The sequence below is a fragment of the Pleurodeles waltl genome, chromosome 9, assembly GCF_031143425.1.
Source record: "Pleurodeles waltl isolate 20211129_DDA chromosome 9, aPleWal1.hap1.20221129, whole genome shotgun sequence".
Taxonomy (NCBI): Eukaryota; Metazoa; Chordata; class Amphibia; order Caudata; family Salamandridae; genus Pleurodeles; species Pleurodeles waltl.
Window position 1 is genome coordinate 749,275,738 of NC_090448.1, and position 17,553 is coordinate 749,293,290.

At 44.6% G+C, this 17,553-nt stretch overlaps 1 protein-coding gene across 3 annotated transcripts in view; it reads right to left on the reverse strand.

The window, feature by feature from the left end:
* PCNX3 (pecanex 3) overlaps nt 1–3,638 on the reverse strand; it is a 707,803-nt gene extending 704,165 nt beyond the window's left edge. Inside the window, exon 1 of one of the 3 annotated variants that reach the window (XM_069207883.1) lies at nt 3,248–3,638. In XM_069207883.1, the coding sequence (XP_069063984.1) occupies nt 3,248–3,400 (153 nt within the window). In that variant the 5' untranslated portion in view covers nt 3,401–3,638. The remainder of the gene's footprint in view (nt 1–3,247) is intronic. The other 2 variants (XM_069207884.1, XM_069207882.1) reach the window with 2 other exon arrangements.
* Nucleotides 3,639–17,553: the final 13,915 nt, after the last annotated feature.

Below are 17,553 nucleotides of genomic sequence, written 5' to 3' on the forward strand. Positions count from 1 at the left end.
TATTACCAGTGGGGTGCCATCTCTAATACTGATGGACGATAGTTCGATGATTGTGTTGTCCTTCAGCTGGACCGACCCATTGTATGATGGAACTTGGGGTTCCTTTATGCGCTGTTCAGCCCCTATATTGGCACAGGAATTGCTTTTGCACGGAGGATAGTCTTCGGCTGAAGGGAGGTTTTTTGAAACCCTGTTGGAAAAAAAAAAAAAAAAATCTATATATATATATATATTAAAAAAATGATCTTTGAGCTATTCTGCACTGTTTTGTTGTTAATGCCTAATCCTAATCGGGCGGTTTTCCATTGTTGAATATTGGTTTCGCGCCTTTATGCTTTGAAGATGATGATTAAGCGGTTCATTTTTGCGCAGGTTCTGGTCTGCGAGCAGCTGCAGCCCAGATGCCCTGGGCCTCCATAGCTGTGAACTGACTGAGCATGAAACCCTTGAGATCGCCTCCGGGAACTTCCTTCTGGGGTTTTTGACAGTCTCTTGTGCTGGCTCAGATTGAAAGTCAGGTTGGAAATATGTCTTGCCATTGAATACCTTGCTTTCAGATCAGTTCGTCTGCAGAAGGATAACAGGTTTGATATTTTCCAGGTGCATTGTGGCAGGTGCAGCATTTTAAGTTGGTATGCCCCTGGGTTTACCCTCAGTTTTGCGCAAGGTGAACGAGGGGGGCACGGTGGACACTGCTCAGCTGTCGTACTAATTTGGGGCTGAGATTTGAATTGGAAAGCTAAGTGGCAGTTGAGGAAAAATTGAAGAAAAGTTCTCTGCAGATCTTGCGTGGTCGTTATGATTATGTACAGCTAGCTGCTAGTTGTCCAGCTATCTAGCAGCGTGTCGAATGCCCTGGGGGAAGCCAAGACGAGTCCAGGGTCCAGAGGGCCAGGAGAGACTGACAAGGTGGAGATAGAGCAGGTGGGCGCTCTGGTGGCGTGGGGGTTGAGTGAGTTGGGAGCGAGCCTCACCAGCCCCTCAGCAAGCTGCACCCAGCGCTAGACAGGCCGTCTCCACTGGGTTCTGGGGGTGCAAGCTTAGCCAAGGCTGACCACAGCCTCAGTGCTCTACGAACCGCTCCCCCTAGGCTGCCCACGACACCCTATCCCACACTCACCTTGCCTTGCTTTGCCTCTGTCTCTCTCGGTAGTCCGGTGCTCTGCTTCTCCTCCAACCACCCTCACACCAGATTTCTAATCTGCGGTCCGCAGGCGGGTAGGTAGGTCTCTGGAGAGGTCCGCAGGTGGTGCAAAGATGTTTCTGGGTGGATCTGGGGATCTCTGGGGGGCATGCCCAGTAACGTTTCGCAGGGTGTCGCTGGGTCCCAACAGGAAGTACTGCACGCCAGAAACAAGGGTCTAGCCCGGCCAGATTGTGACAGCCGCCCACCTGGTGAGGAGGGTTTCTTGGCGTCAGTACAGCAGAGGTGATGCAGGCATCAGTCTAGGCTGCAAACTGCGAGCAGCCCACGCAGCAATGCAGCCCGCAGCACGGCCACGATCAGCAATGCCTCTCCCCGTTGCTGCCTCGTGCTTGTGAGAGCCATGAGCCACCCGGCACTAGCACCTCTCTATGTCTACATCTAACAGCGGCTAGGCTTCTACTGCATATATAATTTACACATTGCCTCCATGTTCAGCCTGTCTACTATGTGCCATAGCTACCAATGGTTGAGCTCAGTTTTATTTAGAGACTTTAGTAATCCACCCTGAGAAGGACTGTGATTGTTAGATGATGTGGATACTTACCCCCTCAACTAATACCCCAAATAAATTCTTACAATATTTATACATCAAATATATTAGACTTTACAACACAGGGTAAAAGCATGTGGTGTAGAGCCCTGTGTGGTAGTCCAATGCACTGCAGAGGTAAACGTGATAATATCCATGCGGTAAAGGCATGCAGGGTAAATATCCACACTGTAACAACTGATATTCACATAAACCATCCAGCAGTGAATGGTTAATTTAGGAATTATATAAATTGAAAGAGGATACTAATCCAACAAGCACTTTTAGTTTTGTTTCTTACATTTTTATATGCTCTGGGCTATTATTTTCAGTTGGAAACAGTGTGTTAGGATGTGTAAATGAAAAAATATAATATTCCAGGCTCTAAAGATTGCTTGTGGCTACAGACACCCACCTAAAGCTCCAGAAAGAGCAAGGTACCCCAATCCCATACAAGTAACATATGAGGTTGTCTGATTCACATCCAAAGATGACTAAAGGAGAATTACCTCTGTTTAATACCCGACTACATCAATACACTAAAAATCGCACACGGTACAACACCAACAAGGCTAAACACCCATATCATCCAATGAGGTACCATCCTAAGGAATGCCATATGACTAAACGGTATTGTTTCAACTATAACTGAACTGACAGAACGTTCTACCACTTTCCAAGGTCAATCACAAAATAAAGCCAAATACCTGAAAAGTTCAAAAACACAGACCATTCCAAGAAACGAATAAAACACCACCAATGGTGCAAAAACGAAGAGCCAGAATAACCCCAGACAGTAAACATCTGAAATACCAAAAGGTCTGGATTATAATTTAAAGTGCTCCTTCAGCCACTGGTGAGTTTAGCCACTTAATAACTCTCCACGTAAGCTCTCTGTCACTCAGCCTTGCACTTTTGCATCCGCACATCCAACTAATGATTCATTTTTGCATCCACCCATTCACAATAAAACAAACGCACAAACTCAACCATATACAGGATAAAACAAAAGAATATAAGTGAGAAAAAAAAAAAACAATGACACCTAAACATGACAGGCAAAACTCTAGTACCGTTGTTTTTGGGCGGTGGTATTTTTTGGTTGTAAAATTTCCGCTCATTTTAAGTGTTGTTGGGCAAGCTTAAATCTGGAAGCTTCTACACATAACAGGATATTATAGTTAATGCAATGTCAACACCAACATTGAAATAAACTTTAATTGCTGATGGGAATGCAGATTATACTAAACGTTTATACTATTTCAATAGTCTAAATGATGCAAAAGGCTGGATAAAACATGACCGACTACAACATTAATGGAAAAGAAAGAAGAACACACAGGACAAGAGAGAGTGGCAACTGAAATATTAAAGCATAAATGGAGTAAGGCGAGCTAAGAGTAGGTACCTGTTTATCTTTAAAAAAACAATTATTTGGTTTACAAAATAGCACACTAATTTGAATAACAAGTCCAAGAAGGGACAGCCAGCAAGGCCCAAAAGATACTCACCATGTAAAGCAAGAAGGGAAACGCCAACAAGAATATCCAAGTATAGAGGTGGAAGCAGTTGGAGAAAGTGCTCTGGTGAGGGTCGAAAAACCATCCGCCTGTCAGCGAGGCCCACACCCCCTGGCGCAGGATCTGCAGGACCTGAGAGCCCATGACTCTCCGTCCACCACCCCAATCCACGTTTGAAACAGATCTCAAACCCCGGCGAACCGCAACTAATGCTAGTCATTCCTCACGCTTTAGAAAGTACCCAACTAAGGTGACCACCCTTCCGCCGCTTGCAAGGACCGTCCGTAAATTCACCTAAACGTCCGTTTCCCATTATTGATCTTTTTACGGGCGACATTTGCCAGTAATTTCACTACTTCCGGGTCGCATAGCAGCCAATCCTATTGCTGAACATATTTTGCACATATGATTACAAATCGTCAGGGGGTGGAAGAGATCGCAATGTGTAAGATGACCTAGGATTGGAGCGTTGATTGTACCTCAACCAGTCCTGGAGCGCTGCACTACAATCCAAAATGCTCATTGGCTGTGGTGTGCGCACGTGCCTCTGCGGTGTATAAACACTGTTCAAAGCTACACACGCAAGTCAGCTGGCGCCTCGTAGTTTGGAGCGTGTAGGAATTTGTTGAAAAGTGACCGAAGGTGCATCATTTAGGAGTCTGGTAGGAAAGGTAGATCCGGGTGGTGACAGCCGTGCATACACCTCGTTACTGCCAGCAACGATTTGGAGCAAAGGGGCGGTTCTGGGCGCGGTCCACTTTTCTGTGGCTGACGTCCAAAGGTAGATGTTTTGAAACTCTGTCTTTTACTCGAAGGTGTACGGTGATGGTATATTTATTTATGCTTTTTTTATTTACCTGGAGCGTTACTCAAAGATGCTTGACCGTGTTGTTATATTGCTACTTACAGAGAGTTCAAGATTTGCCAAATATATTTCTTTAATCTTTAGAGTTACAAAGTAGTAAATAATTACAGAAAAAGGACTCAAGTTGTATAATTATACAGCAGTGAACTGGTTGTAAGAAGCCGATTAAGTGGTGGTAGTGTTCAGTGTTAAGAGGGTAGTCAACATGTTCTCAATGGAGGGGATCATTAGCTGCAACGTCTTGACTAAAATATTGTTGAAGGAGGAGGGCTTTCAGTACTGTTTTGAAGCTCGCCAGGAAGGTGATGGTGTGTAGATTTGGAGGTAGTGAGATCCAAATTCTGGCTGCGAGAAGATTTGTGTCAGGAGTTGTTGTTTTTAAAGGTCGGCAGTTCTGACATCAATTTTTTGGCGTTTCGGTTTTGTTCTCAATAGGGTGACCACCCGTCCGTAAATTTCACGGACTGTCCGTAATTTCGCCCTGCTGTCCTTTGTCTGTGATGAAAGCTTTAACGGACGGCATTTGTCCGTAATTTTAGCCTTTCACCTTAAGGGTAACGGAGGCAGGGCGAAATTAGGGGCAGAGGAGTTTCCCCAGCTGGACTGGAAGGCAGGGGGTCTCCTGTGCTCTGAGGGAGGGAGGGGCAGACAGATAAAAAAAGGCCTTCTTGCCAGGGGGTCGCCTTCCCTAAAGACATGCAAATGTGGGCAACTGGTAAATCTGCAAACACAAAGGGGCTTGAAAACCTGCATTGACTTTACTAAAAGGAGTCACTTGAAGTTTTCTGGTGGCAAAGATATTTCTTTCAGAGAGGTATTGTAATGGTGTTCCAAGGTGAGCTGTGGAGTGGTTTTAATGTAGTGTTATAATTTTTTTTAGCACTAGGTATAAACTGTATATTATTCAAATCTGCATTTGAGATTTTTTTATTGAACCAAAATGTATTTGCGCATTTTGTAGCAGCTTTTATTATGATGTAATTGTATTTTTTACAGTTCTTTCAGGTACTTCGGTACCTCATAGTACTAACAAACATTGACAAAGCAATAGGTCTCATCTACGAAAGAGTTACTGGCTTTGCTAATGTGTTTTAGCCATTAGCCATGTTATACACCAGAGTAGCTGCTGTTCAGCATGGCTTAAAGCTAGTGGCATAGAGGTGTGGAGTAGAGTAGCATAGGAGCAGTGGCGTAGAGCCCAGTGGTGCAAAGTACAGTGCAGTGGGGTACAGTGCAGTTGTTTAGAGTGCGTTAGTGTAGAGTGCAGTGGTTTAGAGTGCAGTGGCATGGGACAGAGTAGAGTGGCATAGAGTGCAGTGGAGTAGAGTGGCATACGATAGATTGGCAGAGAGAGCAGTAGTGTAGAGTGGTGCAGTGGCATAGATTGCAGAGTAGACTCGCGTTGCAGGGAGTGCCGTGGTGTAGTGTAGAGTGGTGCAGAGTAGGGCAAAGTGCTGTAGAGTGGAGTGATGCAGAGTAGAGTGGCATAGAGTGCAGTGGCATAGAATGCAGTTGTACATAGTACATTGGTGTATAGTACGGTGGTGGAGAGTGCAACACTGCAGAGTAGAGTGTCGGTGCAGTGATGTAGAGTGGCACAGAGCAGTGGCGTAGAGTACAGTGGTACAGAGTAGAGGGCAGTGGCATACAGTGCAGTTGTTTAGAGTGCATTGGCGCAGACTGCAGTGGCATAGAGTGGCATGGGGTAGAGTTACATAGAGTGCAGTGGAGTAGAGTGGCATACAATAGAGTAGCAGAGAGTGCAGTAATGCACAGTGGTGCAGTGTCAGAGTGCAGAGTAGACTCATGTGGCATATAGTGTAGTGGTGTAGAGTGGTGCAGAGTGGAGTATTGTAGAGTGGTGTTGAGTATAGTGCCTAGAGTGCAGTGGCATAGAGTAGAGTGGTGTAGAGTGCAGAGTTGCAGAGTAGAGTGTCAGTGCAGTGGTGTAGAGTGGTACAGAGAACAGTGGCATAGAGTACAGTGGTGCAGAGTAAAGGGTAGTGCAGTTGTTTAGAGTGCACTGGTGTAGAGTGCAGTTGCATAGAGTGGCATTGGGCAGAGTAGAGTGGCATAGAATGCAGTGGAATAGAGTATATTGGTGCAAAATGCAGTAGTACAGAGCAGAGTGGTGTAGATTATAGTGGCGGCCAGAGCAGTGTTGCAGAGTGTCAGCTTGCAGTGGTGTAGAGTGCATTGAACTAGAGTGCAGTGGTCAGAGTGGTATAGAGTACAGTGGCGTAGAATAGATTGTTTCAGAGTAGAGTGCAGTTGCATAGAGTGGAGAGGTGCAGGGTAGAGTGCAGTGGCACAGAGTGCAGTGGCATAAAGTAGATTATTTCACAGTAGAGTGAGGTGGCTTAGAGTGGAGAAGTGCAGGTTAGAGTGGAGTTGCATAAAGTGGCATAGAGTGTGATGGCATAGAGTAAAGTAGTGTAGAGTACCGTGGCATAGAGTGCAGAGGTGCAGAGTAGATTAGAATGATGTACAGTGTATTGATGTAGAGTGCAGGGGCATAGAGTTGAGTGTTACAGAGTAAAGTGCAGTAGCATAGAGTGTATTAGCTTAGAGTGCAGTGGCGTACAGTGCAGCGTTGCAGAGTGGCAGAGAGTGGAGTTGTGCAGATTAGATTGGTGTTGCCTAGACTGTAGTGGTATGGCGTGCAGACGAGCAGAGGGCAGTGGTGTAGAGAGGCGTAAAGTGCAGTGGCTTAGAGTAGAGTAGTACAGAGTAGAGTAGAGAGGCATAGTGTGAAGTAGCATAGAGAGCAGTGGCATAATGTGGAGTGGTTCCGAATAGAGAAGAGTGCAGTGGCATGGAGTGGCGTAAAGTAGAGTGATACAGAGTAGGGTGCAGTGGTGTGGAGTGGTGCAGAGCAGAGCAGAGTGGAGTGGAGCATGCATGGTGTGGTAACACACTGCCATTACAGACAACACATTTTTGATTGAAATGACCATTACATTTGCACAGATATACAGTTTTTCAAATCAAACTATATTGTGCACAGACGATGATGTGTGGAAATTGCATCACCTAATGCAATGATTTGTTTTAATCATGTAAAGGTATTTGTTTCCAGCACAGTTCAGAATTAACAAAAATGTGCTTGATTTGTACTTTCAATTCTGATATATTCTGAAGTCTATTTAAATGTTGTCATGTGATAGAAAAAACTCTTTCCTAATCCCAGTATCCAGCAAGATTGTTGCATAAATCCTCTCACTTTGAAGTCAGAGAAAGGAAAGTAAACACTAAGTTCCCATCGAAGACAGAGCCTGACATTTGACTTTGTTCTTTGAATGTACAGCAAATATGATAAGATAAGAACAAGATTTGCAGGCCTGTTTACAGAAAGGGAGCACTTGGGCAGGATACTGTAAATAAGGTTTTGGCAAGGGAAGGGACGAATTCAAGCTGCATAGCCTTAAACAAATAAAGCCAGCAAATTGAAAGCAACAAATTGTGAGTTACAAATCACAAGGCCAATGGCAAGCAACGGGCAGAATGCATTCACAAGGAAGCACTATGAATTTACTTAAAGTGACAGCTGTGGGATACTTTGTGGAGAAAGTCCAGTATTTTAGTCCATATCTTGCAGAGGTTTGGCTACATCAATCACCCAGGTAGTATGACAAGAAGACCTGGAGTGGTTTCCATGTTGCAGGATAGGTCTGTACACCCATTCCATCAGTTTGCCACCATTTCCTATGGTACAGAGCTTCTGGCACATCTCTTGTAGGGTTAGTGCTAGGTAGCAGACATGAAATAGGGCATTTCATGATTATTTAAGGTGGTTGTAAGTAAGGAGTTGACCGGGGTGAAGATGGTAGTCTGCCACAAGGGTTTGGAAATTTAGTAGCTCACTGTTCAGAAACAAAGTTCCCAATTTTAAGACACCTGCAACATGCCACTGATGGAGTTGCTCTGAGCACAGCCATCCTGTGCGAGTGGGAAGGCTTAGCAAAGGTACTGCAGGAGCATAGGGTTTCTTCGTGTCAGTGAGTTTACAGGTTCTGGCAAGGCAAGAGAAAGCCATGCATGATAACCCCGGATGGTGATCCTTAGAATGGTCAGTAGGAAACGATGAGCAGTGCATTAAGCCTTCCTTAAAAGTCTTTATTGGTAAACCCCATCTCATGCAGGGAGGGGGGCAGAAAGCCAGTGAGCCACCCATTGGACATCTGCAGCTGAATAAAAGCATTCGAAGTCCAGAAGATCTAATCCACCCGCAGTCACAGTTAGCTTTAGAGTGGAAAGAGCTCCCGATGGTGCCGCAGCGACCAAATCAGATGTGTGGCCTGTCTGAAGAAGGAATGAAGGATGAGCAGGGGAAGGTTTGCAAAATAATACTATCATTGGGGTAGTACACCATCTTCGCTAGTGCCACATGGCCTCCACAGAAAGCAGAAGAGAAGACCAAAAAGCAAACTGGGCTTGGAGGGACCGTTCGCTCTGTCGAGATTTTCATCCTGGAAATCAGTGTAAGAATGGTAGATATTAATCACTAGGTATCAAAAGGTAACTGGTTCCCAGTTCAATCTGAGATCTAATTGTGTATGAAGGCGAAAACAGTGCCATATGTTAAAGAAACACTAATTAAATTTGGAAAAAATTGAAAATTTTGTTTGTGCAATTTACATCCCAAATATTTTGAAGATTCTATGTGTACTTGACACTTAGGGATAACCCAGATCTCTAGATTGGCTTTTGCTCAATTTCAAAACCATATAAAGACACGGACTAAGCGGGCAATTGCCTTGCACAACCTTGCAAGGGGTCTGGCCCCTGCTCACCCTTCACAAGCACTAACAGCGAGCCATTGCACCAGAAGAGTTTGCTAAGGTGGATGGGTGTTGATTGTTCAGCCACTTGACAGTGCCCCTTCTGTTTCGCTCCTGTGTGCAGACAACTCCCCAGGTACCCAATACCATCAAATAGTCTTGGTGGACCCATGTTGTCTGAGTTTAGGAATTGTCCCACCTTGTTCTTCTCTTCTTTATTTATCCAGTTGTTAGCAACAACCCTTTGAATTACTTGCCGTGGATCTCCCATTTGATCTCGATTTCATCCTACTCTTTTATTACCTTTGATTGGTAGTCCATGCTCCCGTTTCTGAGATAAATGTAGAGTCTCAAACATACACTCTAGTGCAGTGAGACTACAGACAAGTTATGGGTACATCACATTCTGTCATTAGGTGTGAGACTGTCACCCACACCATCTGCCCTGCCTCTTTAAAAAAAATTGGGTTAAAAGTCCATGGGCGGTTGGGGTAAGCCAGATGTTTTTGTTCAATTTGTTTAAACTAGCATAAGGTTAATTACCTTAATGTTTCCCAAACTGTTTGCCAGGGGTTTTGAAATGTTCAGAAACATAATCAAAATTTTGCTGTTACTTTCTCTTCAGGAAAGATCGGGTAGATTTGGGTAGGGGTGATGGCCTTGCCGTGAAGGGCATTAATTTACTACTGAACAAGGACGTAATGTGACACCTCAATGTAGCACACCAGGAGGCAATCACAAAAGGTCCACAGTGAATAAATAGTGCTATGTTAAAAAAGAGTAAATAAATGCACTGACAACATAGTGAGGCATGGCCTCTCTTGCGTGTGTCTGTAAAATTGACGTTTGTTCTTGAATTTTTGTCCTGAATTTTGACCCTTTGTCCTGAATTTTTGTCCTGAATTTTGACCCTTTGTCCTGAATTTCTTACAGTCCTGTCCAGAATTTGCCTCAGTGCCAGGTTGTCACCCTAATGTGTCTGTGTGTGTGTGTGTGTGTGTGTAGGGCCTAGTGGATGATGCAAGCAGTCTTGGATACAGCTCGTGCTTCTATGGGCAACCAGCAGAGATCAGCGTAGGTGTGATGTGGACATCCCTTTTCCCCCAAAGACTTATATGAAGCGAGCTACCAAGTGTAGGATCGAATTCAAGGGGAGGAGCTTGGTTTTGGGAAGACCGGTGAAGAGAGAATTACAGTAGTTGATTTGGGAGAGCACTAATGAGCAAGAGATTTCAGATTAGGTTTTGACACTGCTTTAAATGGGCCGATACTCACAGGTACTGAGTACCGGCACTTCTTATTTCTACCTAGTTCAGTAACGGCACTTCTCCACTCCCAAAGAGAGTACCATTACTCAGGGTCAGATTAATAATTGCCCCTGCAAATTCCGCTCCGCCTGCCTGCTGGGACATTGATGAGGTGGTGGAGGTGGCTAAGGGGCCTCCTTCGAGCCAAGGTGAGCTGGGTGGAGGTTTACTGACCTTTCCACCAGAGGACAGAATTACTCTTCTGACCTCTACCCTGCTGGACTCTGCACATGTGCTGGACCCGCCACTGTGAGCTCTACGACCGTGGGAATGTGAAGAGTGAGGGGGTAGAAATAAAAGGAGCAGAGGAGAGTTTAAAGGGAAAAGAGTTAGAGAGAGAGAGGTAGCGAGTGGGGCAGCGTTAGGAAAAAGAGACAATGGGAGAGAAGCAGAAGTCAGTGGGGGAGGGATTTAGAGACTAGAGATGTGAATACTAATAGAGAAAGTGAAAAGGTAGAGCGACAAAAACAAGTAAGAGAGGTGTGTTTGTATGATAAAAAGTAAGACATAAGAGAGAAAGGGACAAAGCAATGTCCTTCCCTGCCTGCGCTTTGCAGGGACTGTGCAGTTGCTGTACATTCATATTCTGTGAAGCATTCCTTTAAGCTGACACTGTACCTGATGTGCGTACCTGCTTATCTGTAGTGTGTTTTTGTAGAGAATGGATGAGTAGACATATATGTTACTGTCGGATAGCAATAAATGCTTCATGTTTGCAAAATCTAAGCACTGTCTGTATCAATAATACCCTATTTAATATTACTCACTTTCCTGACCTTCTGTTTACCAGTATTCAAATTTGTGACATCCACGTCGCAGCAGATCTCAACAGTAGTCACAACTCGTTGAGACCTCATTCCAGAATATGATACTGTTAAGAGAGCCAAGATGCACTTGGGGGAATCTTGGGGTGTTTGGTGTGGCAGAAAGAGCCACATGGCGATGAGAACCATGAACACAACATACTTAATTACAATTACAAGGTAAATCTGTTCAGGAAAAAAACATATCTATGCAAAAACACTGCACCACTACTGTACTAACACAAGTTATAACCAATGGAATGGGGATCTTTAAGACAATTATCCAGAGCAATGCATGGGCAAAATGCATACTCAATAGAAGCACCCTCGTATCATCATATCTCACCCGTCTCTAACTCTGCCCACTAGCCATGACTCCAACTCAATGTAATGAGTACCTATACTTATGTTTTTTCCATTTAAAGCACTGGGTTCTGGAATGTAAAGGTGGATTGCCCAGAGAAGGTTGATAGTGTATATTTCCAGCCACAGTACTGATTTTGAGACTGTGAGTTGAGCTTCTCGTCAAGGATGACTCCTAGTGATTTGGCAGTCTCAATGATGGTGGAGTTACTGTTGAGGAAGTTGAGTGTCCATCCAGGATTGTAATGGAAGTGTTGATTTCAAAGTGGAAATGAGGATGAATTCTGTTTTGGAACAGATACATTTTAGATGAGAAGTTTTGTGGTTTTGAACAGAGTTTAGGGTGATGGGGAGGTACAAGATGTTTTGTGGTGAGGAGACCTTTGGATATAATTGGGTATCATCGGCATATTATCAATAGAACATGCCTACTTTCTTAAGGAGGACTCCAAGAGGCTCAATATACAAATTGAATATGTTTGCGGCAAGGATAGACCCTTGGGGGACCCCTTGCTCAATTGCCATTGGTTGTTGAGAGAGAGTCATCAATTTTTATCCTTTGCGATCTGCTCATGAGGAATGATTAGCACCATTTAAAGAACATACCGTCAGTCTATTCAGTTTTTTTCAATGTGTCTAGGAGCATGTGTGGTGGTTGAATGCGTTGAAGGCTGAGGACAGATTAAGAAGTATCAGGACGCAGGAGTTGTATGAGTCTAGGATTCGAAGTGCATCATAAACCACTTGTAGTAAAGCTGTTTCGGTGCTGTAGCCCTTATTGAAACTAGATTGGTATTCTTCTAGGGGGTTATCCTTGATGTGTTGATTGAGTTGCTGCAACTGTCCAAGTGGCCTCAGAGTGAGGAGATGCTGTGAGACTGGAGATGCTGTGAAGAGGAGCCGCTGTGCAGGAGAGGCTATGAGATGCTACGCCACAATGCTACACGCACTAAAGAGGAAGGAGGAGGAGAGTAGGCTTTTGGAGCTGGTGCCAGTGCAGGTGTAGCTGACACAGCTGCTGGAACCACTAGGGCTGAGGATTTTATACCGCCTGCCTGCTGCACAACTTCTTTTCACCCTCCACCATCTCTGCTCTCCTGGGGGGAGGATCTCAGTATCTGTTCCTCTCTCCACCTGCTGCCTGTTCATTCCTCCCACCACCGGTTTAGTTCTGGTTAGGGTGGGAGAATGGCTTGGCAATATGGCTGGAGAGGTGTAAGCGGCATAAAGACACTGGACATAAACAGTCAACTGGGGCATTAAGGGAAGAGTCTGCCAGACTTGTGCATTAGGCACAGCGCCCACCAACCTAGGGGGGGGTAGAAGCAACCAGCATTGTAGTTGGTGTGGTTTGCACCCAGGTTAGGGGCTGCTATTGGGCTCACAGAACTCCTGCGTTTTTCCTGGCTCTACTTTTTTACCATTGGTTATTACTGTTTACTGCCTCAAACACACCAGCCTGCAACCTCTACAACCTCCCCTACTGTTCTATACCGCCCTGCACCTCTGTGTAGCTGTCATCGTATTGCACCGTAGTTCTAGTGCCTGGAGAAGTTGCTTGTAAGCTGGAGATAGGAAGAGGTCTTGGCTCTTCAGTGCATTTGCATCTTGGAGGTGTCTGGGAGGTAATCATGTCTTTATTTTAATTCTGGTTCCTGCTTGAAGGCTCTCGGGGGAACAGCAAAAACTGTTAACGTCTGCTGTGTGACCTGAGGCCATGGAAGTTGGGAAGAAACCTGGGGGCAAGGAGAGCATAATAGGCATAGACGGTACGGTTGTCCCAGTGTGCGGAGGTGGTCGGTCTAGAGATTTGGTGCGGTTTGCTGGGCCACCTGATGTGTTCTCCTATGTTCTCTAAGTGCCTGTTTGGAGCCATTTAAGCGTGTCATCTAAGGGCCCAGTTTTTTCTGTAGTTCACAGTACTTCAGCTCCTGAACACAATACTGTCATTGATTGAGGCAAATTACTTAGATGATTGCCTCCTTTAGCAGTAAGTTTTAAGGAGTTAGGCACTGGTTCACTTGGGCTGAGCGTGGTGTAGCTATTTGAGATCTTTGTTTATTCTACTTATATACCACTTTGCTACTTTGTGCTGTTTTATCATGTTAGAACGTTCTCTAAGACGAAGAGGTTTGATGGATGGCCCCACCCACCTTAAGAGGTAAAAAGAAGTAAATAAAGAGCAAATTGGTGCTGGGTATGGAGTTCTCTCTGTGTGTCTGCATCTCATGCCTCTTACGCTGCAATCACCTAGTTGGACTCTGTTCAACCGCAACCTACGGGATTTGTCTGAGAGAGGGCTGATGTGATGGCTTGTTCAAGAGGGCCTAGCGAGAGTGTTGCTAGAGTCATCAGGGGTGCCGATGCTTTACACTCACACTTTTTACCTGCTACTAAAGGCAGTAGGGATGGCCCAGTAGATGATTCTGTATCAGGTTCTAGAATGGGCCCTACGTTAGAAGGGGTTTCTGAGCACTATCTGAGTGCCAAAGGTGGTATCATGGTCCACCTGTTGGAACTCCATCTGAAAGCCCCCCGGTAACCGATGGCTGACCCCCCCCCCCCACTCTGTACCTCACTCAGTTTGTTCGTAACTCCAGGGATGTCTCCCTGGATCCTCTGTTAGTCAGCTCAAGAGAGGCCCTCACTTAGTTCTCTTTTCACAGAGGCTACCGACTTCATTCCCCTTAGAGAAAAGGGCCCTGACCAGTGAGTCATAGCCATAAGGCTGCTAAACCAATGCGATCTGTGGTTGGGTTGCCCTCATCTCCAAGAGACTTTGTCACAAAGCACTTTAAAGTAAGAAGCCCAGGCCCCAGTGTCCCAGAGTTGATTGAGGAGGCAACTCATCTGCAGCTGAATACAAGTGGTATCACCAAGGATGTAATTAATCTTGTGAATGCGGAAAGGCCCCACTTCACAGTTGGCTTATAGGAAGGTTTCAAGGCAATATCCAAGGGTCAAGAAATCCGGATGGTTGGGTTGAGTGCCCCCACCGAGCAACAGACGATAAAGAAAAGGAGGAGGTGGTAGTAACATGCCGCAACCAGTGATTGGCTCGCAGTGGTCATCCCAGTGCACTTCTCTCAACAGGGGTGACTTCCCCCATGAGATTGATTTAGTAAATTGCTGGAATCCTGTAAACCCTGTAAATCGAATGTCAGACTCGATTCACCTGTGCTCGGGAGCCATTCAGCTTAGTCCACTTGTTTAAAAAGAGTTGGATGTTGAGTTTTCCCATCTGGCAGATGAATGTGTTAGAAATGGCCCGGGCGCTTTGAAGGTGGATCTTTCAAGCTTGATGTGCTTGACTGAGTGGTTTCAAGGCCAAAGAGGAGTCATTTAGGTGCCAGACCCCGGGGTCTTCATCTTCACCAACAGATACAAGGGGAATCAGCCACAGGGATGTCCAGACTGATCCAACCTGTAGGGTACGTGCTAAACAAACACCCCTCTCCGGGTCTGAAGATCTGGTGGCTGGCTCAACAAAGGGTCTTTTGGGTGACTTACATGAACCATCCAACCATGAGCCATCTAATGAGACTGTCTCCGTGGGGATTTGTTTCTGGTATTGCCCAGGACGTGTCAATGTTGAATTTGCTGTCTCTCTTTTGCAAGTAAGGCGCAAAGCCTGTTAATTCATCTGATGGGTGTTAGATTGTATTTATTCTGAAACGGGAATTGGTTGAGCATGTCGATCGAGAGTGAGGCATTGGAGTATGGAAGAAGAGCCATTGGGTATCTTCCTGGACTGTAGTAAGTCTCTGAAGATGGTTGCAATACTTCCTCGACTCTTCCTATCTGGTTCTTTTTGATGATGAAGTCATTTAGAGACCATAGAACATCAAAAGTGTTTTGGGATATGTTATTGAACCAGGTCTCTGTGTAAGAATTAAGAGTTTGAGGATATAGTTTATAATAGTATCTAAACTTTCCAGCTTGTGCTCCGTTGCAGATCTGCAATTGTGGAGCATGCAGCGTAAAGCTGAAGTGAGGATTGTCAGAAGTTTCCTATATGATAGAAATAATGTTCCTGTAAGCTGGTGTTTTCTTTTTTGCTGGTCTGGTACGTGGGATGAGTCAAGGAAATAGTCAAACGTCTGTGTTGGTTGGAGTTGTGTAGAGAGGTAGTGGTCAGGCCCTTAGCCAGAGGTATATTTTTAGGGGAGCATGGCCCTAACCTGTGAGCAAATATTAAATCTGCGCTCCTAACCTCAAGAATATTGTGGCATAAGGATACTGAGGACATAATATTGAAAACTATGTGCATATAGGGAAGTATAGATTTCTAATGCAACATCTACATACCTTGTAGATATATATATATATATATATATATATACACACACACACACTGTAGGTACATGTATGTTGAGTAAGGTGTAGAAAAGCTATAGTTATCTGTCAGTATTTTGGATTTGATATTTTATACTTGATATTCTGTGTTTCTGGTGTCCATATTCACGGACATGCACACAATATGATTCCATGTGTAGGACTATGGAGATGTTTTAAGGTACATATTAAAGCATACTCATACAACTTTTCACAATCCAACTTTAAATCCTATCAACTAGAGGGGATTAAAAGTATCAGGGTGTAAAGTTGTAAAGTAGGCTAACTTTCAAGTTTGTATATTTTCAGAAATGTTCAAGCTTTGTGCAATGCCAAGATTTTAACTGTTTTAAAAAAAAAAAATAGGCAGGCCTCAGCCCAGAGTCCTCCCTCCCACACCTCTTACCTCAGGTTGTGGGTGTCCATCCACCAAAATCAAACTTTTTCTGCTGGAGGATGTCTTACCTGAGACATTCTGCATCAGGAAATAGAAGGTCTGAAATGATAAACCTCACCACAAGTAAATTTGGGAAACTTTATCTGCTTCATAAAGTGTGGAGTTTCCTAATTCCAACTAACACTGTAATTGAATGTTTATTTACCTTGTCTCTAATTTAAAATAACTTAAGGGACAGCGTGGAGCATATCCATCAAGAACATTTTGGGAAATTAGTGGCAGTGTGTGAAACTTTTTTAGGATGCCACAATGGTGAAAATTAATAGAATTTAAATGTCATTTTACAGGACAAGTTGGGATGGTCGCACAAAGAATTTCAGTACAACGTGGCGAAAAAAGATGAATAGTTCAATTACACTTTGTTAGACTTGTTTTGACCTTAATCCACTCAGACAGATATTCTATATTTTTCTAAACCTGTGTGGTGTATTTTGTGGTGTTTACACTGTGTTATTGCATGGCTTATTGCACAAATACTTTACACATTGCCTTCTAAGTTAAGCCTGACTGCTCAGTGCCAAGCTACCGGAGGGTGGGCACATGATAATTTGGATTGTGGGTGACTTACCCTGACAAGAGTTAGGGTCCTTGGTTGGACAGGGGGTAACCTGACTGCCAACCAAAGATCCAATTTCTAACATTGATGGCAGCGGTGGGATAGGACTTGTATTTGTGCAGTGACATGCAATAGCTACGTGTACACTACCTACCCACAGTTGAAGGTCAACTTGATTTTTTTAAAAATCTTTTTCTGCAATTTCGTTTTTCTACCTGACATTCTGGGTGCCTCCAGAAAGGAGAAATACCAAAAGGCGCTAAGGGCCTGGGCAGAAGCCCGTACACAAGAGGATGTTGAGGAGGAGGAGCCAGAGAATGGCCCCTCAGAGGATTTGTCACCAGCAATGGGGGATGTTACCCATGGAATTGTGCCCCTGGTAAACCAAAGAGCAGTGTCTCTAGCCATGGCTTGACCGCAGAGGAAAGAAGGGAAGAGAGAGAATTCCAATTGCAGATGGCAAAGTTAAACATGGAGGTAGAAGAGAGAAAGGCTTAGAGAGAAGCCAAACAAGCTGAGGCTGAAAGAGCTTTGGCTGAAAAGAAGATTCTTCTGGTTCATGAACTGAGTCTCAAAGAGCTGAATATCAAGGCGAAGCAGTTTGAGTCCAGCAGTGATGGTGGCAACAGACATGCAGGACTTGCTGGGGAAAGGAAGGTTCGTATACCCAAAAATGTGGTGTCAAGTTATGTGGCGGGAGATGACATTGATAAGTGGTTGGCTGCTTGTGAAGTTACACTAAGGGCTCATGAGTTTTCTGAAGAGCAATAGCGGGCAGCGTTGTGGTGGTATATACCTGTTGTGGGGCAAGCCACACTGCTTGCATTGGA